Source organism: Arachis hypogaea, chromosome 10, assembly GCF_003086295.3.
Source record: "Arachis hypogaea cultivar Tifrunner chromosome 10, arahy.Tifrunner.gnm2.J5K5, whole genome shotgun sequence".
NCBI lineage: Eukaryota > Viridiplantae > Streptophyta > Magnoliopsida > Fabales > Fabaceae > Arachis > Arachis hypogaea.
Genome location: NC_092045.1, coordinates 112,988,320 through 113,011,118, shown reverse-complemented (window position 1 = coordinate 113,011,118; position 22,799 = coordinate 112,988,320). Strand labels below are relative to the sequence as shown.

At 30.8% G+C, this 22,799-nt stretch overlaps 2 protein-coding genes across 3 annotated transcripts; one reads left to right on the top strand and one right to left on the bottom strand.

Moving 5' to 3' along the window:
* Positions 1-3,873: 3,873 nt before the first annotated feature.
* Positions 3,874-5,578, bottom strand: LOC112716705 (ribulose bisphosphate carboxylase small subunit, chloroplastic 1). 2 transcript variants are annotated; one of them, XM_025768684.2, is made up of 3 exons: positions 4,965-5,578; positions 4,451-4,585; positions 3,874-4,303 (listed from the first exon to the last, which is right to left on the bottom strand). In XM_025768684.2, the coding sequence occupies exons 1-3, from the start codon at positions 5,142-5,144 to the stop codon at positions 4,073-4,075; spliced, it is 546 nt and encodes a 181-aa protein (XP_025624469.1). In that variant the 5' UTR covers positions 5,145-5,578; the 3' UTR covers positions 3,874-4,072. The 2 variants fall into 2 exon arrangements, with proteins under 2 accessions (XP_025624469.1, XP_072061828.1); XM_072205727.1 differs by having other exon boundaries at positions 4,443-4,585; positions 4,965-5,515.
* Positions 5,579-21,022: 15,444 nt separating this feature from the next.
* LOC112716704 (LOB domain-containing protein 40) lies at positions 21,023-22,567 on the top strand. The gene is made up of 2 exons (XM_025768683.2): positions 21,023-21,561; positions 21,640-22,567. The coding sequence occupies exons 1-2, from the start codon at positions 21,372-21,374 to the stop codon at positions 22,332-22,334; spliced, it is 885 nt and encodes a 294-aa protein (XP_025624468.1). The 5' UTR covers positions 21,023-21,371; the 3' UTR covers positions 22,335-22,567.
* The last annotated feature ends 232 nt before the right edge of the window (positions 22,568-22,799 follow it).

Here is a 22,799-nt window from a genome sequence, read left to right as displayed (position 1 = left end):
TTTAAATGTAAGCAATGTTAGGGGACAATAATTTTTGTGATTAGTAGTCAGCAAATAACCATTAATGATGATTTAGTGGTGTGAGATTGGTGTGAGATTTCATCCAATGACTCACATTTTTCTGCTGGTTATATGCTGACCAAAATTCAACAAAACTGCTGGTCCCTAGACTTTTCCTTTAAATGTTGTGGTACTTACTAGTAGTACCTGTAAAAACATTGAGAGTATAGTGCAAGGTAGAAACTTATATGCAGTCGACTTCACGTGAAGTTGATAGCTAAGAGCGGTTAGATAAAAATTTAGTCAAATCAGTCAAATTATCTGACTGTTTTTAGTTATCAACTTTACGTAAAGTCAGAGTTTGCACCATAGTGCAAATGTGCAATAAAAAATCTGTAAAGGCTAAAGAGAAATGATTTGGTAATTAGGATAAGGGTGATAGCGATAAAATACATATTTTTATATTTATTTATTTTTCAGTTTTAAGGTTGTATTAATATCAATTTTTTTTCTATTTATCATGTAATTTACTTATTTTTTTAATTTAAATTGAGAAAAATGTGCATTAAAATTGAGTTAGCTTTTATATTATACGGACTGCAAAATTTTAAATTTTATTATCTTAAGCCTACAACTTAGGAATAAAAGAGTTCGTGATACAATAATTATGATAGATGTAGATTAAAACCAATTATTAAAATTAATTAATAATATAAAATATATATTAAAATATAAAATACTGGTTAAAAATAAATAAAACAACAGTATTTATATATGCGACCTAATTTTAGTAATTAATTTTAGTGTATATATATAATTTTTGGTGATACAATTAACACAATTAGAATTAGTTCTTTACTTCTTTTAGATTAATTAGCTTTAGTTTTGATAAGATTTTGCTTTTCCAATTTCTATTTTGTTTTTATAACTTTTGCACTATTATAATTTGATTTTGCTTGAAATGAATGTACTATTAATTTTCCTACGATCTTCACCACAAGAATGCTCGATCAATATAGCGATGAAAGCAAAGTGCATCATCATGTGAGTCCTTCGAAATTTCCCATTTTAATATCAAGATTACATGCTGTCTCATACGGCACTACTCCATCAATCGTATTATGTCAATGTTTCATAAACATATATGATGTGGTAGTATTGGTAAAGGAGGTGATGAAACTTATTGTTATCTGTTTCTTTATCTTAAGTTTGCATTGTCCACAAGTGTAGCTATCTAAAGGTCCTGGTCCAATCAGGATATTAATGCAATATAAGTTATTTTTATTCACAACTTTTATTATTGTTTATTTATTTATTTATTTATTTTGGTGTGAGTTATTCAAAACATCGAACCCATGATTAATAATAATAGAATAAATTTTTACATCTAAGTCATAACCCTAATTAAGTTCAACTAAATATTTTAAATTTATGTGCATATTCATTATTGTCGCTTCTTTTTCTCCTCCTCCTCTTCTTCCTCCACCTCCTCCTCCTTTTTTTGTTATCTTTCTCTCTTGTTATCGTCATCACCAATGATACCAATATTTTGCTAACATCTTTATTGGTTTTGATTTTTTCTGGTATTATTATTAAATAATTTCGGTTCATTTCTTAGTTTATTTGAAATTCATTTGGAACTAAAAATGAATTCAATATGTTTTTGTTAATGATTGAGTTTTTTTACTATTTGTTCAAATCTAAACTAATTTTGGTTCATTTGTGAATTAATTGAGGTTACTTGATGCTGCCGTTAAGTATTGATCAAATTTTTTATTCCTTAAGAAATTTAGGTTAATTTCTTAGTTTAATTTAGGTTTATTTGGTTTCGTCTCACTTGAATTTGCTGAACTTGTTTATGTGTGATTGTTTAGTTAGTTTTTGTTCAAAGCTAAACTAATTTTGGTTCATCTGTAAATTAACTGAGGTTCACTTGATGTTGTTGTTAAGTATTGACAAAATTTTTTATTTCTTAAGAAATTTTGCTTCATTTCTTAGTTTAATTAAGTTCATTTAGTTTCGTTTCGTTTGAATTTGCTAAACTTATTCATGTGTGGTTGTTTACTTAGTTTTGTTCAAATTTAAACTAATTTCGGTTCATTTGTAAATTAAATGAGGTTTACTTGATGTTGCAGTTAAGCATTGACCAAATTTTTTATTCCATAAAAAATTTCGTTCATTTCTTAGTTTAATTTAAGTTCGTTTAGTTTCGTTTCACTTGAATTTCTCCTCCTCATCTTTCACTTTATCTTCTTTTTTTCATTTTTTTCTTCATCTTCTCCTTTTTATTTAATTTTTTCAAATTTCTTCTTGATTTATTCTCTTAAAAAGAATAAAACCAAAAAAAAAAAGGAACGCGAAGAAGAAGGAGGAGAAACACGAAGAAGAAGGAAGAGGAATGCGAAGAAGTAGGAGGAGAAACGCGAAGAAGTAAAAGAAGAAAGAGGAGGATGAGAAAAACGCGAAATATTTATATATACGCTCCACTAATAAAACTGATTTTTGTTAAATTTGGACTAACTTGATTGAACTTAATTGTCAAAAAGACTTGAATATGTAACCGCTCTAATAATAATAATAATAATAATAATAATAATAATAATTACTTAATTAGTTAGTACATTAGAAAAATTGCACTATCTATTATCTAATAATGCCATCTCATTGCTGTAGAATAATACCCTACTTTGTTAATGAAAATAAAAATAAAATATTTTTCAAATGATCATACATAATGCTTTGATATTTTTGAATTTTTTAATGAAAAAACATTTCAAATCAAAATTTTTAGTGTAAACTTGTCAGAAATGTAAAATCATTATGTAAACCATATGTGGCCCGAAAAACTTTTTGCATGTAACACTCATTTGTGTTTTAAGAATAATGTTTAATTTTTGCCCTCAAAGATTCTTGAGAAATTGTCCCATCAAGGATATGCAAATTGAAGATTGTTAAAGCATTTATGGTTGCTCCAATAGATTATATACAGTATCTTGAGATTTAGATACCAAGAATTAAGCAACTCATATTAATTGTTTTATTTTTTTTGGAAGATCAGTGGCTTCCTGGCAACATTATATTGTTCCAATGCGATTCATATTTTGAAACAATTTGCTTTCAGAATCATCATTTTACTGGAGGGAGGGGACCAAAGAATATGAACTGTACTTATTATATACATCAATTTTTCCTTTGTGTGATTCATCACTTATCTAGCAATAACACTATCTGACTTCAATTCAGTGTAGATTTCATTTTCGACCCCATCCAACAAAGGATCCTTGGTGTTAGAGAATATATAATTAGTACGTTTTTAATAAATTTAAATTGTTTTATTTAATTTGGTTAGATAATTAAATTTATATTTTATATTTTATTATTCAAGCAATTATAATTGTATTAACTTTATAGAGTTGTAACTAAATTATCTAAATATAATAATCACTTTTATTATTAAAAAAAGTTTGAAATTTGAGGTACATTACTAAATTTTTCAAATCATTTGACAACGAAATTAAATCTATTAAATTATTTGACAACAGCTAATTATCAATTTCGCCTAAAGTTAATGAAAAAGTATAAGTAGATAAGAAGAATATTAAACAATGTGAATAATAGATATATCAGATATAAAATTTAAGTATACAAATGATTATATTCATTATTTTTAATTGAATGATTATTCCTTTTAATTTAATTTACTTATGCATAATTAATAACAAGTGGATATTTCATTCATTAGGTATACGAATGATTAATAATTTAAAAGTGAAGTATTTTTTAATTTTATTAGACCAATTCTAAAACCTATTATTCACCTTATTCACAAAAAATCGTTGTATATCTCATAAAATCCAAAGTTAAGCAGCTGAATTTTCACAAAAGATAATAGTTTATTATTAAACAGTTCTCATCCTTTCATATGGTAATCCGAAAACAGAAACCAAAAATACAGAGGATGAAATCGCACAAAAGCGAAAAATAAAGAACAAGTAAAAAAACAAAAGGCTGTTACAATGGTTGAGTGCACACAAAAGAGAAGTCTACGAATGATTTGTTGGTTTTATAAGATTTAGTAGCCCTCTGGCTTGTAAGCGATGAAACTGATGCACTGCACTTGGCGAACGTTGTCGAATCCGATAATACGGACGAATGCCTTGGGGTATGCAGCTTTAGCCTCCTGAAGTTCCTTGATGACCTGACCTGAGTCGGTGCATCCAAACATGGGAAGCTTCCACATTGTCCAGTACCTTCCGTCATAGTATCCCGGTGACCTGTGGTTCTCACGGTACGGGAATCCGTACTGCACACAACATTCCGACCAGTTTGTTAGTTAGTTAAAATAACAAATAGCCGTTCAAATATGTAACTAACCACCAACACGCAACAATTCTGTTACTTAGTTAGTTAGTTTACAAAAAGGAGCCGTTAAAATATGTAACTAACTTACCCCGACTTCGAATTCCAAGCACGGAACCCATCCCTTCCTTAGAAGGTAGTCTACTTCCTTTCTCAATTGCTCTTCGTTCAGGTCTGGCAAGTATGAAAGAGTCTCAAACTTCTTCTTCCCAAGTGGTGGCCATACCTGATACAATCATTCATCCATTAATTAACATTCCAGTAGTGTTAGGAATCAGTATATTTTGTGATTTGTAACTATTAATTAGTCATAGTTAATATCTGGAGGATTAAGCACTCTTTTTTTTTCGAAAATATTTGATAAACAAAGGAAATTAGTCAAAAATAGTCATAATGTATCTTATGTAAGGTTTATTAATTATTGCGATAATTAATAAATGTTAAATAAGAGAAGTTCTAACTATTTTTTTTTATCTTTCTAGCATTTTTTTGTAGTTAAATATTTTTTTTGTAGTTAAATATTGACTAGATTTAATAAAAGTGATGAGCTCTGAGACCTATTAATATTTATTGCAAGTGGTTGTTATGTTATAATATGTTGTTACCTGCATGCATTGGACTCTTCCACCGTTGTTAGTGACGGAGGTGATGTCGTTGGTCTTTCTGGTGACTGGGAAGCCACCCAAGGATTTCAGGCCACTGAATGGAGCCACCATGTTAGCCTGTGCCGGGGAGGCACGGTTAACGGCGGTGAAAGCAGGGGCGGAGATCATGGAGGAAGCCATGTTTTCCTCTTTTGTTTTTCTAACTTGCTTGAACTGCAAAGCTGCTTCTCTAACTCTGTTTATATAATGGTACAGTGGGATGGATTGAAATCCAATGGCCTCAAGTAGAAGGGATTGGTTGGTGGAGAATTTGAGCCATTGGATTGGGTGAGTGATAGCATTATGGGATATTAGCCACACGAGAGTGGAAAAAATTTGAATGCTAGCCTTATCGTTAGCAACCACTGTGGGAGTGCCACGTGGAGGAAGAGACCATAATCTTATCCTTTTTTTTCCTGGAAGAACGTAAATGTGTGATGGCAGTGGAATTGATATTTTTTCTCTTTTCTTTTGTTTGAGTCATTTCCACACAAGCTTGAAGCTGTAGCCCCATTCCATGTTTGGCCTCAAGCATAGTTGATTAATTGTGAATATGTGACCACCATTTCTCATGTATGGGTTTGCTTATCGCCTTTTGTCCCTTTGCTATATGTAACGGTGTAATTTGAAAGGGGAAGACTTTCGTCATTTTTATGCAAAGTTGATAATTAACAATTATTTAATAATTTAATGTGTTTAATTAAATTATTATTTAATAATTTTTAATTATTAATTTTATATAAAAATATCTGTATGAATTTTTACTATTTTAAAGATAAATCTTCTCAAATCTTATGAAATGTGATTTCATACTCTACAATATGTTTGTTATATTTTTTTTAATAATATATAAAGAATTTATAATAAAAAATACATTTAACAATTTTAATTGAAAAAAATTAAGAAAATCTATTTTCATAAATTTTCGTGTAACAAGAAAATGAATTATTTGATTTAACAGACTTGGTAAAATTATAAAGGTTAGAAATACTCTTAATTTAAAGTTTAACAGACATAATAATGTGTGAAAGATTAAAACAACAAAAATTTCCTGAAGAAGTTTGAAAACATGAAAAAAATATTTGCTCAATTGAAATTAATTGAATTTAAGTAATATATTTTAAGAGAAAGTATTAAATTGGTCCCCTATATTAAGGCGTAATTTTTTTTTTGTCCTTAAAATTTAAAGTGTCATATTTAAATTTAAAAAAAATTATTTAATTTCAACGTAGTCCTACTATGAGATCAATGTTAAATAATTAATGAAATATTCTACATGATAGTAATATAAGAATAAGGTGATAATCTAGAGAATAAGTGAGGTTTAAAATCAACATGCATCAATACATTTATTTATCATTTTTTTACAATTTAAATAAAATAGTTTTTATAAAACTAAGTAGAATCATAAATAAATATATTGATACATCCACGGTTGATTTTTTAACTTCTAGAACTTGTACTTATTTACCAGATTATCGACCTTGTTCTTGTATTGCTGCATGTAGGATATTGCGTTAATTATTTAACTTTGATCTCACGGTGGGATTATATTGAAACTAATGAGACTTTTTTAGATTGAAATAGAATATTTTACCTTAAACACCAAGACAGGATTACACAAGAGACCAATTTAATACTTTACCTAATATTTTATTTGGGATAAATGATATAAAATGAGAATTGAATTGAATTGATTTGGAAATCAATTTTAACGTTTAGATGGTAAATTAATGAAAATTGAATTGATTCAAGTTTAATATTTTATATTTTTATCCTTTATTCTCTAATTATTAATGTTTTAAATATCGAATGAGATATCAAATCAGGATATTGATTAAAAAATTTAAAAATTCAGTCAAAATAAAAAATTATAAAATCATAAAATAAACACACAAAACATAAACACAAATGCTTAAATTATATTCTTATCATATTATATCATATAAATGTTTATAAATATTTTGTAAATACTTTTTAATATATTTCAATGACTTTTTTTAGAGTAAAGTATCATTTTTGTCCCTAACGTTTCAATCGTCCTATTTAAGTCCCTCACGTTTTAAAACTGACTCAATGTTGTCCGCCGTTAGGAATTTATTGACAGAATTGACGGCGGAACAAAATTGAGACGATTTTGAAACGTTAGGGACTTAAATAAGACGAAAACATTGGGGACAAAAATGATACATAGAAATAAATTTTAATTTTATTCTTTAATAATATCAATTTTTTACTATACATAGTATTTAATTATTTTTTAATCACATTTAAGTAAATTACACTTAATCATATTACTTTTATTTTAAATAAATTATTTTTTTTATAATTTTAGTCTTAAAGATTTTTAGTTATCATGAAATGTTTGTAGAATGACCAGTATATAAACTTGCAGAAAAGAAAAAATAATATATATACGATAAAATATAAATTATACCTTTTGTCTCTAATGTATCAAAATTTTTTAAAATTATAAAAAAATAAATTATTTAAAATAAAAGTAATGTGATTAAGTGTAATTTATTTAGATGTAATTAAAAAATAATTGAATACTATGTACAGTAAAAAATTAATATTATTGAAAGATAAAATTAAAATTAAAATTTATTTTTATGTATCGTTTTTGTCCTAACGTTTTCGTCCTATTTAAGTCCCTAACATTTTAAAATTGTCTCAATTTTGTCCCGCCGTTAATTCTGTTAACGGATTCCTAACAGCAGTACAATATTGAGTGAATTTTAAAATGTTAGGGACTTAAATATGATGATTGAAACGTTAGGAATAATTTTAAGATTTATCTCCAAATGTTTGAGAACAAAAACGATATTTTACTTTTTTTTTTTAATTTGTTTTTGCCTATGAGCTAGGAAACTGGGCCAAGGCCCACCACAAACCACACCTATCAGAACCTACTGGTCTGGGTCTCTTCCTCACTGGCTGCTACACACTTTCACTCTGGTTCTGATTTTTTGATGAAAACTTATATTAAGAACACTATAAAACTATGTTCATTTTTTAAATTGGATAGGCTCTTTTTCACAAAAAAAAATCCAAGAGGATAGTATGGCCCGTTCTGTCTAATTTGCTGGTTTTTATCCAATTTTCTACTTCAATTCCGGTTTGTAAATTGGGTGGTTTTATTGAAGGTCGAACCGAATTAGTATCGGTTGTTGGACTGGTTTCTTGATGGTTCAGCAAAAGAAAAGTTGGATTATGGAGATTCATCCTTAAAAGAAAATTTACCTATAAAATTGATAATTAAAAAATATTAAACAATAATTTAGTTAAATATATTAAATTATCTAATATTTTTTAACTATAAATTTTATATAGAAACAACTATATGAGTCTTTATCAAAATAAATACAATGCCAATAATCCCTACTCTTATGATTTATGAAGCGTATGTTGAGACATAAATTGATATAGTTTATTTTCAACAACCATGTTTACAGAAAGAGCAATGCTAGGGGGCCAGCAATTTTTGTGATTGTTAGCCATCAACTAGCCATCAATGATGATTTGACGGTGTGAGATTGGTGTGAGATTTCATCCAATGGCTCACCTTCCTCTGCTAGTTCATGCTGGCCAAAATTCAATAAAATTGCTGGCCCCCTAGACTTTTCCTTACAGAAATAGTTAAATACATGGTTATATTCGATTTGTAAACCTGGACCCCATCAAGTTTGGAGAGCCTAACTAGCTTGAAGAAATAACATGGGCATGTTCAATGTAACCAACGATGCTTCAAATAACTTACACTAAAAAAAGAAAAATAAAAAATTATATTTTTTTGTTTCTAAAATTTATCAAAAATTTTAAAATATTTCTAAATTTTATTTTATTTTAATTTTATTTCAAATTTTTTTTATATGTTTCTGAGAGCTAAATTTTAAAAAAATTTATGACCAATTCAGTAATAATTTTATAAAAATAATTTTTAATATAAATAAATCATACATAGTTATCATGTATTATTATTAAATAAATTTAATAAAATTTAAAAATATTTTTAAAATTTTTGAGAAATTAAAAAATATATATATTTTATCCCAAGAAAAAAAAAAGACTAGCATGCAGTTAATTCATCGGAAAAAGTAAAAATTGTTAACTTGTGTAGCTCCAAATCCCATACCATTGGATCTTTGCCACCACCTATTAAGTTTTTTTCAGTTTTCTTGAAGGGGAATCCATAAAATTAACTTTTGCGAGGTTATGATAATGACAATATACTTAATTTAGTCATTAAAAGTTAAGAGATAAACATCTCTATATCAATCTTTAATTTAGATATAAATAATATTTGATAAAATACGTCAAAATCTAAGTTGTAAAAATTAAGGTATTATTCTATTTCATAATACTTATCATTATAAAAATTTAGTAGCACATTCATCATTTATTCTATATAGATATTTAATACAACAAATTATGAATTAAAAAAAACCCTTAATATAATAAATATTACATAAAGGATGAAATGTTATTTTGTGCCACATTTTGGCATATTTTGTTGGCAATAACAACCATACTAGTCAGTTTCTTTCATTTTTTTGGTTGCCCACAGTATTCTTTTTTTGCTAAAGATTAATTCGTTGCAGATCGGAATTCCATTTAAGGATTTGTCGCTGGCCAATAGGTCACTGCATGTACAAGGCGGGATTCGAACCCCGACACTTGCTTAAGCGGACGAGTAAGCTGACCACTCGACCAACCCAAGTTGGTTCATTAGTTTCTTTCATCACCCAGCCTATTTGTATAGAGAAGAAAATTATACTTTTTGTTCTAGGTATTACTATATGTTATCACTACATCACAATAATATAGAATAAATTTAAGAAAGATGATTTTATGATATGGTATTATAAATTATATCACACCAAAAGTTTTAAATTTCTTAGAACTAATTATTCCTTCTTTTTTTTCCTTTCAAGTATAATCCAGCCATCAGCGTCCAAGTTTAATTATTAAAAATATAAAATTTGATTAACCTAACTTGACCCCATTAAAATCCCACAATTATAAAAGAAATAAGAATCTCCCAAATGAGGCTTTTTCTTCCAATTCTAGTACTTGACCTCCAAATACTTAGTACATTTTATATGAACAATTTCTTTATAATAATGACATATTTCTCTTTAAGTTGAAGATATGGACCAAGTCATATGCAAACAATTTATTTATGTAATTAGCTAGGCCATCACAAGTGGTAATTTAAAATTCAGTGTCTGTAGGAGGAGTTGAAATTTTGCTAAGTGAGATAGATTCATGAACCTGTAACAAACTTTTAAATTTTTAATTATGAATTTATGATAGGTCCTCATTATATCATGTGAGAATTTCTACAATTAATTAAAACTGATTTAGTATTGTTAACTGTTAAGCATTTAAATATCTGTATAAACATTTAAAATGGCAATGTATATTCTCTTAACATGTGTGATTACCAACTAATCAATATCTTAATTTTATCATCACGATGCGGAACATCATTTTTATATGGGACCTTATTAAGACCTGACAAAGATTAAGAAATTAGAAATGACATTGGGGTTTGGATTTTTCTAAAAAAATAAGCTTTTTTTTTTAATTTGTTATGGATCAATTTTACTGTCTTGTTACTTAAATCTGCGTTTTATTTGAGGTGATATGTTTTGGCGTCCATAGAATTTAATTCGAGACATAATATTTGTGTGATTTTTCATTTATATCATTTTTTAAAATATTTTTGTGGTATATAAAGATATTTTTTATTTTTATTAATTAATTTTAACACAAAAATTAAAAGATATAAAAATTATATTCAAAATAATACATAAGCCGTGGGAGTTGATATTTGTCATTAAGACTAGAAATTAGTCAAGTCAATTTATGGGTCAATTCGAGCTTGACTCATTAATAACTTGATAAGTTGAGTTCGTGAGCTGAATTTAAACTTAAAATTGACCTCATAAATTAAATGAGTCGAATTTAAATTTTAATAAGCTTAACTCATTAGTTCGTAAACTAATTCGATTATATATATATACATATATTTTATATGTATGTAATCTATATTTTTAATATTATATATATACACATATAAAATAGTAATATATAATTTTACATATATATTTTTATTTTGATTTGTGCATTAGTCAATAGAACAAAAATTGTGCATTTCCAACGTGAATCTTTATCAAGTTTCAATCCTAATTCCTATTTTCTAGTCAATAAAAAATATAATTAATTGATGTTGTTTACTCATTTAGGTTTTTAATATATAAAAATGATCTTTTTAATATTTGTTAGTATATATAAATTATAATTTATTGACATAGAATTATAGAATATGTTTCTGTTATTTGAGTCAGCTCGTGAATTCGAACCAACTCATAAATTTTTTGTGAGCTGAGCTTGAGTTTAAGAAATAGACTCAATTGTTAATTGTTAGAATATAATTAGAAACTTGAATACATTCAATAATACACAAATCTTTTCTTCAGTCAAGTCTCTTATTTTTAACATGATATCAGAGCAATGGTATCCTCCTTGAGGAGGATATGTTATTTTTTTTTGAAGAGTAACCTGATCTAGAATTTCATTTATAAGTCCACCAATTTCAGAGCAGAAAAACATAGAATCATAACAAATTCAAAAAATTAAGTATTTTTATATTCAAATCGACTACTCAACAAACATTCAACAAATTCAAAAATAGATGTTAGAAATAAGAGACGGAACTGTCATTGTCTGAAGAAAACGCAGACGAAACTGACAGAAAGAAGGGCAGATGAAACTGCTACCGATGTTTGAAAGAAGCAAGCGCACACGAAACTATCACGCACTTTTTCTTCAGATCAAAACGCAGTGCCATTTTACTTTTGTTGCCAATCCAATAAACCGAGTCCTTGAAATAGGTTCCATGTGCAAAATCCATCATCTCCAAGGGAGTCCAGAAGGAAGATCCGCGCAGATTCTAGACTCTGGATTCCGAGGAGTAAATCATGGTTTGGTAGCAGCCTTCCTTTGAATATCCGTCATGAAAAATGTAAATCAGCTTATAACCAAGAAATCGCAAGGGATCAAAAGCTAGAGAATAATGCGCGAAACGTGCTTCATGAAGCGACGGAAAGGGCAAGCCAGTTGTAGGGTTATAGATAAACATGTCTTTTGATTTGTGGACAAGCATCAAGTCATTACAAGATTGTAATATCTGTCAAGAATGTAGATTGAGAATTTCGGGAAAACAGGAAGATGATGAAGATGAGGTGTCAAAGGAGAAGAATTTGAATCCGTAATTTATAGGATTGGTGAAGTGATATAAGAACAAACAAAAAACTCTTCTTTTTACTGTGGCATGGCAGCGACGGAAGTAGGGGGCGGAGATGAGAGAGCGCCACCGCTTGGAGACAAGTTTAAAGGTTATGACATCTTTGTGAGGCACGCGAACAAGGATTTGAGTGAGTAAGTCATTGTTTTCTTCGGTGGCTTGCGTTGAAGAAGAGATTAACCCTTTCATGGTTGTTCACTACTTTGCTTTCAATTTTCCAGGAGTATGTTTATATGGAATTGTTTGGGTGAGCTTTTAAGAAAGATCTTTTTCGAGTTATCTTTTTTAAAAGATCTTATGAAAAAGTATAAGTAATTTTATGTTTGGGTATCTCATGTAAAAATATCTTTTTATTTATTAATTATGTTTGGGTATAACAATATAAAAGTACTTTTTTGTTTAAAAACAACATATCCTCGTCAAGGAAGATACCATGGCTCTGATACTATGTTCGAAACAAGAGACTAAACTAGAGAAATAATTTGTGTATTATTGAGTGTATTCAAGTTGTCTATTCAATTTCCTAATTATATTCTAACATCCCCCTCAAACTTAAGTGACAACTTGAATTTGAAACTTAATTAAAAAAACAAAATAAAGAGAAAAAATACATAAACTGGTAGAACAGGTGTAGACGGAACTGTCGAAAGGAAGCGCAGATGGAACTGCCGCTTGTCTGAAGGAAGCATAGATAGAACTGCCGCTGTCTGAAGAAAGTGCAGATGGAACTACTTAAAGGAAGTGCATATGGAACTGCCGCTATCTGAAGGAAGCGCAAATGGAACTACTTCTTCCTGAAAGAAGCGCAGATAGAACTGCCACTGTCTGAAGCACACACGAAACTACCGAAAGGAAGCGTAGATGGAAGTGTCGCTGTCTGAAAGAAGCGCAAACGGAACTGTCGGAAGGAAGCCCAGATGAAACTACCACAACTGAACGCAAGAAAAACTGCCACGAGAAAAGTAGACGGAACTGTCGAAAGAGAACGCAAAAACTATATGATTTCTTCATGAGAATAGAAAACAGCGGATGACATTGGTGTTTGATCATTCGACTCGGAAAGACACAAGACGAAGAGAATAGGCTAGTAGGTAAGGTGAAAAAGCATCAAAGAAGTGACAAAAATGAAGGAGAAAAATGGCACGGAAGAAAAGTATGAAAAATACGGTAATTTCAACCGAAGAAAAACAACATATCCTCCTCAAGGAGGATACCATGTCTCTGATACCATGTTAGAAATAAGAGACTAAACTAGAAAAAGGATTTATGTATTATTAAGTGTATTGAAGTTGTCTATTCAAATTCCTAATTATATTCTAACATTAATAATGAGTCGAGCCGTGAGTCAAGCGCAATTTTTGTGAACCGAACTTGAACTTTGTCTAGCTCAACTCGGCTCACTTCCAGTCTTAAATGTACATTGATTTATTTATGGTGAGATTTTTTGGTCGTAATTATATATTTTGGGTATTTTCTTATTTAGGTAATAAACAGTTTAATTACGTTTCTTTTGAAAAAATAGTTTAAACAATAGCTACTTATAATAAAAGTAGTTTATGAATAAATTATTTTGTGTTTGGTTTTTTTAATTCTAAAAGTACTATTTAAAAAAATATGATAAAAAAATTTTTATTATAAGAAAAATTATTTTTTTAACTTTTATATAAATACTTAAATAATTTCTTAAAAAATAATAATTTAATTTTAAAAATTATATTAAATATTAATACTATTATTTTTCATAAATAAAAAATTTTAAAAAAATAATTTTTAAAATTTTTCAAACATATCCTTAAAATCATGTGACTTTATATTTTTCTCGTTTTAAAAGTCGAGCAGTTTATATATCTATATAAAAAATGACAAGTTTAATTAAGCCTTGAAGTGTGGAGAATGAAACTTCGTGTTAACGAAAAATTAAATCAAACATATTTCCTTCCTCAAATTACAAATGTCAAACAATCTACATGATATATTAGTTGTTTTATAACTACTATAACATTGTAATCTACTCAAATAATATATCAACGTTGTAAAATTGGTCCTTTTATCGCTGAGAATGGAGGAAAAAGCATCAATATATATCCATCTAATTAGAAATTTTAATTCGCCAGCAAAATTAACACACACTTTATCGTCCTATCACACTTGTGCAAAAACAGTAGCTGCTATTTTAAAAATAACACTACTAATCGATTTGGGTGGATTTAGTAGTTCATTTACTAATTTATTTAAATAATTGTTAAAAATTTAAATTTAATTTTATACATATAATAATTTATTTGTCAAATAATAAATTTTTAAATAAAATTTCAATTTACGACAGAATTACAAAAATATTACGAGAGAAAAAAAACCACTACTATAATGACCATTACCAAAATATTAATACCATTATGTGTCTTAATTCGAATTTCATCTTATACACTAATTCTTTGTCGTTTTTAATTTTACATGGATACATTGATATATAAAATATTTAATAGGATAGATTTATTTTATAATTAAAACTTGTAAATAAATATTCTAAATTTAATTTTTTAAGATATAAAAAAGAATTATATTTTTTGCTATAATTTCTATTTTGGTCATAAGAATATTCCATTAAAAATAATAAACTTAAAAATAAATTACATAATTAAATAAAGTAAATTTTAAAATTACTCAAATACAATAATTAGATATTAGTTACATTTTAATTATATATTTATATTTATTTTATATAAATCGCTACAATAAATTATTGTCCTTTTTAGAGAAAAATACTAATTAATTCTTAAAAATAAAATAATGTTTAAAATTATTACTTTTATTTTTAAAAATTAGAAAGAAGTCATTTTGAGCATTTTTAGTTTTTGAATACAATCTTCTTTTGAAAAAAGTCTTGATTAATATTCTTAGTAGTGGTATTAATATATTATTACACTTTATTAATAGTAATTAATTAATTAATTAATCAAATCTAAATCCAAAAACCATTGGCTTACATGTGTGTCTGTCTCCTTCTAGTTTCTTCAGCTGCGCCCACAGTCCCATCACCAAACCCAGAAACCAGTCTCTGTTTTTTCCTTTTTTTCTTTTTTTCCGAAACCACCTTTCCCTCCCAAAAACCAGGAGTTTCCATTTTCTGATTTCTTTTTTCATTCAAAAACCAGTGCCCGTGGACCCTCTGCTCCACGATATGTGGCGATTCGACCGCACCCCTGACATGTTTGCGTGCTCCCACGCGCCTCCTTTGTTCTCATCTGCATGCACCTGACACGATAATTTTTTACTGACACTTTTACCCTCTCTTTCACGAGCAAATATTCCATAATTTATGACCTACTGATACCGAAATTCTACCTGGCTTACCATGCATCACTCAATTATTCTAACAATTTTATTTTTTTTTGGAGTGAATCGGTATTTCAAGAATTGAGTTTTTTAGATAATTTATTTTAGTCTATAAAATAAATACTAAAAGGAGGTTGAATAGATTAAGCATTTTTTTTTTATCAAAGTGATAATATGTATTTTGTATAAAAGGAGATAAAATTTATTTATTATTTATTTTTTTATGAGTTTACCTAACATATATGGTGTGTATCTGAGGTTAAGGTAATTTGATAGACTTTGAGCTATCCTGAAAACTATTAAAAAATTGTTTGAAAATTGAACTAGTATGTCTAAAAAAAAGGAACAAAAGATATGACTGGAGGAGTTTTCTATAGTAATTTAGAACATTTAGTTAGAACGTAATAACAAAATTTTTAACAATAAAAAAAGTGTTAAGATCATAAAAAAAAAGACGTTTTTAAATTACAAAAATAGATTGGTATTGATCTTTTTTATTATTGACGACAATAGTAAAAATGATAATAGATTGATAATCTTTATATTTTAGTTTATTTTTTTGTTGTGTTTGGTTCGGTTGTTGTTCCATTTTAATGTGTTAAGTTTTTTTGTTTAAATAAAAATTAAATAAATAAAAGGATAAATTAGTCATTAGTGCCGATAAAATGTAAAAAAATTTTAATAAACTTTTTTAAATGATTTAACATAAAATATAAACTAAATTTTCTAAATTAAAAAAATTAATTTATCTATTCATCATTTTAGAAATTAACTTGTAATTTGTATAATATTTTAAAAATTAAAATAATTAATAACTCTTTTTTAAATAAAAATAAACTTTTTTTTCCCAAAGATAATAGGTTACATTTCATTAATTATTAAAAAATGAAATACAAAGATGTCTAAAAGCAGGACAGCATAATAAAAGGTGGGGATTTCCCAAAAACACTACACTGAAGGTATTCATCCAACGGTGCGTGGTCGAAAAACGAAGAAAAATCTTAAAGAAGAAATAATGATAAATCAAATTGAATGCATCTAAGAGCTTGTCTCATGGAGATGACGACTTAAACTGGGAGTTCTTTGGATTTCACGGAGCAACTTGACAGAGCTTGCTAGAATGGCAGACGGCATAGAAGTAGAACCTTCAAAAATCAACTGGTTGCGAGCTTTCCAGCAGTTCCAGCAAATGATGGCAAGCAATTGAGGATTACGATCAGCATTCTTCAACGGGTTAAGTATCTCTGTTGATGCAGTCCACCATGTCCAAAAGTCGTTAGAACTCTGAGGGGAAAGACAGTCACGAAGATAACTCTGAGACCATACGTCTTTAATTCTAGAGCAATCGATCAAACAATGAGTGACTGTTTCCGTTGCTTCATGACAGCAAGGGCATATTGGTGATATAGATGGGATACGGTGATGAATCTGAGCAAGCACCGGAAGTCGGCCATGGAGAGCTTTCCAGATAAATAGCTTAATTTTGTGAGACAAGTTCAACTTCCATATATCAATCCACGGCTTTTTCTGTTGCATATAATTAGGGCAAAGCTCCAGAGGCGGATGGTAAAATAAATAGCCAATTCTGTAACCTGAAGCTGTATCATATTGCTTGGATTTGTTCAAATCCCATTGCAATTTGTCCCTACTCTACTGAATTTTAACTAACAAAATCCTATTTGCAACGTCTTGGGGAAATAGTTCTTGAATGAGATTCTGATTCCAATTTCTATCTTCAGTAATTAGATCTTTAACTCTTGGAAACAACTCAGAAATAGCCTGTCTATTTGGCATGTCAGAAATCATTAAAGGATACGGAGGAGGCAGCCAAGGATCCTCAAAGGTTCGGATATCCTCACCAGTACCCACAGCCCAATTAAGACCTTTTTCAACAATCTTTCGGCCTTCCAGTATGCTCCTCCATCCCCAAGAAGATAAGACTCCAATTTCTGCCGTTATAGCACTACCATTGCTAAAGTATTTACCTGTTAAGATTTTGGATAATAAGGAAGTAGGCTGTGTTACAAGTCGCCAAAACTGTTTGCCTAAAAGCGCCAAATTTTGGATTCTGAGATATTTAAATCCAAGGCCTCCTTCTTTTCGTGAGCGAGTCATAGTGTCCCAGCTAATCCAAACCATCCTCCTTTCAGAACCTTTTTGTCCCCACCAGAACTGAGAAAGTAGAGAGTGAATTTCCGAAATTAAACCATTAGGCAACTTGAAGCAAGACAATGTATAAATAGGAATAGCTTCTCCCACTGCCTTAAGCAATACGTGTCTACCACCTGACGAAAGAAGATTGCGCTTCCACCCTTGGATTCTTTTCCGAACCTTTTCTTTGATCATACTAAAAGAAGCCTTTTTCGATTTAGAGACTGTAGAAGGCAAACCAAGGTATTTATCCTGAGCCCTAATATGATTAATATTCATAGAGTTAGCCAGTAGTGTACGAGTAGTGGACGGAGTGTTGTGGCTAAAGAATACAGCAGATTTATTAAGATTTACCCTCTGGTCACTGATGCTTTCATAAGAATTCAATAAATGCAGGATATTTGAACATGCTTCAGGATTAGCCTTACAGAATAAAATGGAATCATCAGCAAACAGGAGGTGGTTGACCTTGGGACATCGCCTATGTATCTGAAGAACTTGAATTAGTCTGTTTTGTTCTGCCTTGTGTAGCAAGAAGGAGAGACCTTCTGCGCAAAAAAGAAAAAGATAGGGGGATAGATGATCTCCTTGTCGAATACCTCTATTTGGTTTGAAGAAACCATAAGGTTGTCCTTCCACAATAACAGAATAAGAAACAGTTGTCACTAATTTTCGAATCCACATGATCCATCGAGAGTCAAAACCAAACTTCTCCAATATAAACCAAAGAAAGTGCCATTCCACCCTATCATATGCCTTACTCATATCTAATTTTAGCGCCATTTCATTTTCGAGATCCCTTTTTTTGTTCTTCAAGTAATGCATACACTCGTGAGCAATTAGGATATTATCAGAGATTAATCTGCGTTTAATAAAAGCACTTTGCGTAGGGCTAATTAGTCTATTCATCATACTCTGAAGCCTATGTACAAATACTTTGGAGATAATCTTGTAAAAGACTGAAGATAGGCTTATTGGTCTTACCTGAGTCATATCTTTAGCATTAGAAATCTTGGGAATAAGACAGATCTGAGTGTGGTTAAAACCCTTCAAGATTCTGCCCCCAGAAAAGAAGCTCTTAACTACTCGAAACACATCACCACTAAGTATGTTCCAGAAGCTTTGAAAAAATTTTGCTGTCATACCATCATCTCCTGGGGCACTTTGAGGATGAATGCTAAATGTTGCGCATTTCACTTCCTCCATAGTCACTGGTCTTTGAAGCCTACGGTTCATGTGAGCTGTAACCTTAGGTTCAAAATCAGTAAACAGAGGTTCAGGGTTCTCATGACAAGTGGAGGAAAAGATGTCCTTGAAATAAGATTCAGCCACAGAAGCAATACCAGCATTTGAAGTAGCCACTTCACCATCATTGCCAGTTAGTTGCCAAATTCTATTCCTTCGGGTTCGATTTCTAAATTTCTGATGGAAGAAAGCTGTATTCTAATCACCAGATTTGAGTCATTTGACTCTAGACTTATCTTTCCAATAAGATTCCTCATTTTGCAATACTTTTTCAAGTTTTTCCTCTATTTCTGAAATGATGTCGCCTCCATGAATTCCTGCTAAACGAAGTTCCTCTAATTTTGACTGTAGTAAATCAATCTTCACCTTCGAATTAGATCTGTGTTCTTGCTGCTATTTGACAATCTTATGCCGACAACGCTTTATTTTTTGAGCTAGGATATACATGGCTGAACCATCAATCTGTTCATGCCAAACCTCTCTAACAATCTGCCGTATTTCATCATTGGAACACCATCTTTCTTGGAATTTGAATCGGCATTTAGATCTCTCAGTTCTCGGATTAGAGTCTAGGATAAGAGAGGCATGATCCGAGCCTGATTCTGACAGTCTAAGAACCGTTGCATTGGGATAGAGTTGCTGCCAATCAACTCCTACCAGGAATCGGTCCAGTCTTTCCTGTATCAACTCATCACCCCTTCGTCTATTTGACCAAGTGAATGGTCTTCCGACCATACCAATATCAATCAGGGAATTATCATCAATAAAACTATTAAAGGTTTCAATAGAAGAAGGAGATTTAGCACCCCCACCTTCTTTCTCCAATTGATTAGAAATGGCATTAAAATCCCCCATTAACACAATCTTACCATCGAACTGTTGGGTGACTGAAGTTAATTTAGCAAATTGAGCCATTCTATGTTGATCATTTGAACTGAGATAAACACCTAAAACACCATAGGGATCATTAGAACCAGCTGTCAGAACTGATGCCGCAATAAAAAATCTACCATGCTGTAAAATCTGAACAGTGCAACCATCCCTCTATGCCATTGCCAAACCCCCTGATAATCCATCCGGATCTACAATAAACCATTCCTTGAAACAACAAGATCTTAGTTTTCCTTCAACTTGTCGAGATTGATTTTTTGTTTCACAGATAAAACCAACCTCGGGGGAGTAGGATTTGCAAATCCCTTTAAGATTGTGGATTGTCAGGGGTCTCCCCAAACCCCGACAATTCCACGAGAGCAGTTTTATATTTCTTTGGGTGCCACTTGAAGGCTGGCACCCTCCACCGTCATAGCAATTATATGAGGGTTCTGAGTCTCTGATTTGTTGTTCATGGTGTAGAGAAAATCAGAATTGGTATTCAATGATTCCAAAGAGACATAAGATATATGGAATGAGTGAATTAGAAAATGAAATGAATTAAAAGAGCAATGAATTGGGAGAGAAAACGAAAATTAGGGAGCTAAGTGAAAAAGAAATTAAGAAAAAATAAAAAATAAAAGAAGATGGAAAAGAGTTTGACGAAGAAAAGACAAAGAAAGGTGTAACCATGGAGATGGCGCAGTGAAACCCTAGCAGAGCGTCGGGCGCTAGATGAGGAGTACGTACTCCCACTGGTGTTAAGAAAATATTACTTACCACTTAAAATAAAAATAAACTTAACTTGTAAAAAAGATTGAAAGTAATTTAGACTCATCAGACCTAATCTGATATAAGATAAGAACTCATACAGAATCTTTATTTTGGGATGAGTGAGTTCATGATATGGTATTAGAGTTCTAGATCCGAAAGATCAATTTATTATCCCTGGTATTCGGATAGTTATTCTAGATAGTGTGGGTGATGTTTATTTTATTCATGGACCAAAGGTTTAGCCCATTGTACACATTATACACTTAGTCGATTCACTCCCTAGCACTATCCTTTATAAAATCATATAAAATTTGAACTTCAGACGTGAATTTTTAGTTTGATATAATGTCTTATAATTCAGACAATTTGAGAGTGGAGACGCGCTATAACGAAGAGTGGGATTTGTTCCCCCAACAAAAATGGAAGAAAACGAAGTCGTTAAGCTTCGCTTATTAGGACTAGAAAAGTAGAAAGTGATTCAAAATCAATATCTTTTTAAAAAAATTAGAAAATAAAAATATGTTGTTGATTAGTAATAAAATGATATTGGATCCATTAAAAAACAAATATTAAAAAACAGCTGCGTCCCCCCTAGAAAGCTGTAAAACCCAGCAGCGGTTGATGTATATAGCCTCCTCCCGCACACCAATAATTCCAATCAATCTTTTCTCACATAAAAAATGAGGATGAGTTGTAACGGATGCAGAGTGTTGAGGAAAGGGTGCAGCGAGGATTGTACCATAAGACCGTGTTTGGATTGGATCAAGAGCGCAGAGTCTCAAGCCAATGCTACTCTCTTCCTTGCTAAGTTCTATGGCCGCGCTGGTCTCATCAACCTCATCAACGCTGGCCCCAATCACCTTCGTCCTGGTTAGTTTCACACTACTGCTTTCATGTTTTTTGAATAGAATACTCAGTTTTATAACGATTCTTGTTTCGGTTTTGCAGCGGTTTTTCGTTCGTTATTATACGAGGCATGCGGGAGAATAGTGAACCCGATTTATGGATCGGTGGGTTTGTTGTGGTCGGGGAGCTGGCAGCTCTGCCAAGCCGCCGTCGAAGCGGTTTTGAAGGGACTGCCGATCACGCCGATAAATTCGGAGCTGGCGGAGAGCGGACGGGGTCCACCTTTCAAGGCTCATGACATACGCCACGTGTCCAAGCCTCATAACAACACCGTAACCGTCGCGTCTCACGAAACTAAGCGAGTCAAGACTCGCTCCCGAATCAAGAAGCCCAAGGTGGCCGAGGTTGCGAAGCGCGCGTCGAGTCACGAGTCATCGCTGAGCCACGAACGGATGGAGGCGGTTGCTACGGCGGCGGAAGGAGAGAGCAAGGAGATCGAAAGTGACGTGTCGGTGGAGACGACTACGACTACGACTACGGTTCGGTTCCATGACGAACCGGATTCTGATGCAAAGGGGAGGGGTGGTTCGGCCGAAGTCTGCGGGAACGAGGTTGGGTTGGAGCTGACGCTGGGGTTTGAAACGGTGTCACGTGAGCATCATGACGTTGTGGTGCCAATGAAGAAGAGGAGAATTGATTTGAAGGATTTTTGTGGCGGGGTAAGTAGTGATAACGGTTCGTGCAAGATGGAGTTGGGACTTCAGTTCCAGGCTTTCAACGGTTCAGTTTTGACTTGATTGATCAGCTTCAGTTCCAATGTGAATTGTAGAATTAGGGATAAAAGAAAAAAACGTTTTCACAGCCCTTGTTATTATGGTTTAATTTTTCTTAGTTCTTTTAAAGGATATGGGTTAGTGTTTTTTGTGTATGAAATGCAGTATAAAGGTAGTCGAAATGTATAGAGAGAAGGAAGCTGATCTTTAAATTTTACAAGAGTTTTTTACTTATCTAAAACAACCGGTTTCTTCCATTGCCCAAGTTTCAAAGGACAGACTGAGTTTTTTTTATATATTGTTTTAGTTTTGGTGAATCACTCAAATATTTGGTGATTTGGTGTTCAACACAAACAATTTGTCAGGGTATATTGATATAGAAAATATTTTTTTATTTATAAAACTATAATCTCCAATGACATGTCAATTCGTAGAAGTGTATTGTAAAAAATACCATCCATAGAAAGTATGTCAATTCTTAATTTCTGT

What these genes read in the sequence shown, in the direction of transcription:
- LOC112716705 (XM_072205727.1), bottom strand. Translation starts at nt 5,144, where the DNA reads ATGGCTTCCTCCATGATCTCCGCCCCTGCTTTCACCGCCGTTAACCGT. An exon ending in GAAGAGTCCAATGCATGCAG is followed by an intron (nt 4,586 to 4,964) that starts GTAACAACATAT and finishes TGATTGTATCAG; the next exon opens with GTATGGCCACCACTTGGGAA. An exon ending in TTCGAAGTCGGGGTAAGTTA is followed by an intron (nt 4,304 to 4,442) that starts GTTACATATTTT and finishes TGTTGTGTGCAG; the next exon opens with TACGGATTCCCGTACCGTGA.
- LOC112716704 (XM_025768683.2), top strand. Translation starts at nt 21,372, where the DNA reads ATGAGGATGAGTTGTAACGGATGCAGAGTGTTGAGGAAAGGGTGCAGC. An exon ending in CCCCAATCACCTTCGTCCTG is followed by an intron (nt 21,562 to 21,639) that starts GTTAGTTTCACA and finishes TCGGTTTTGCAG; the next exon opens with CGGTTTTTCGTTCGTTATTA.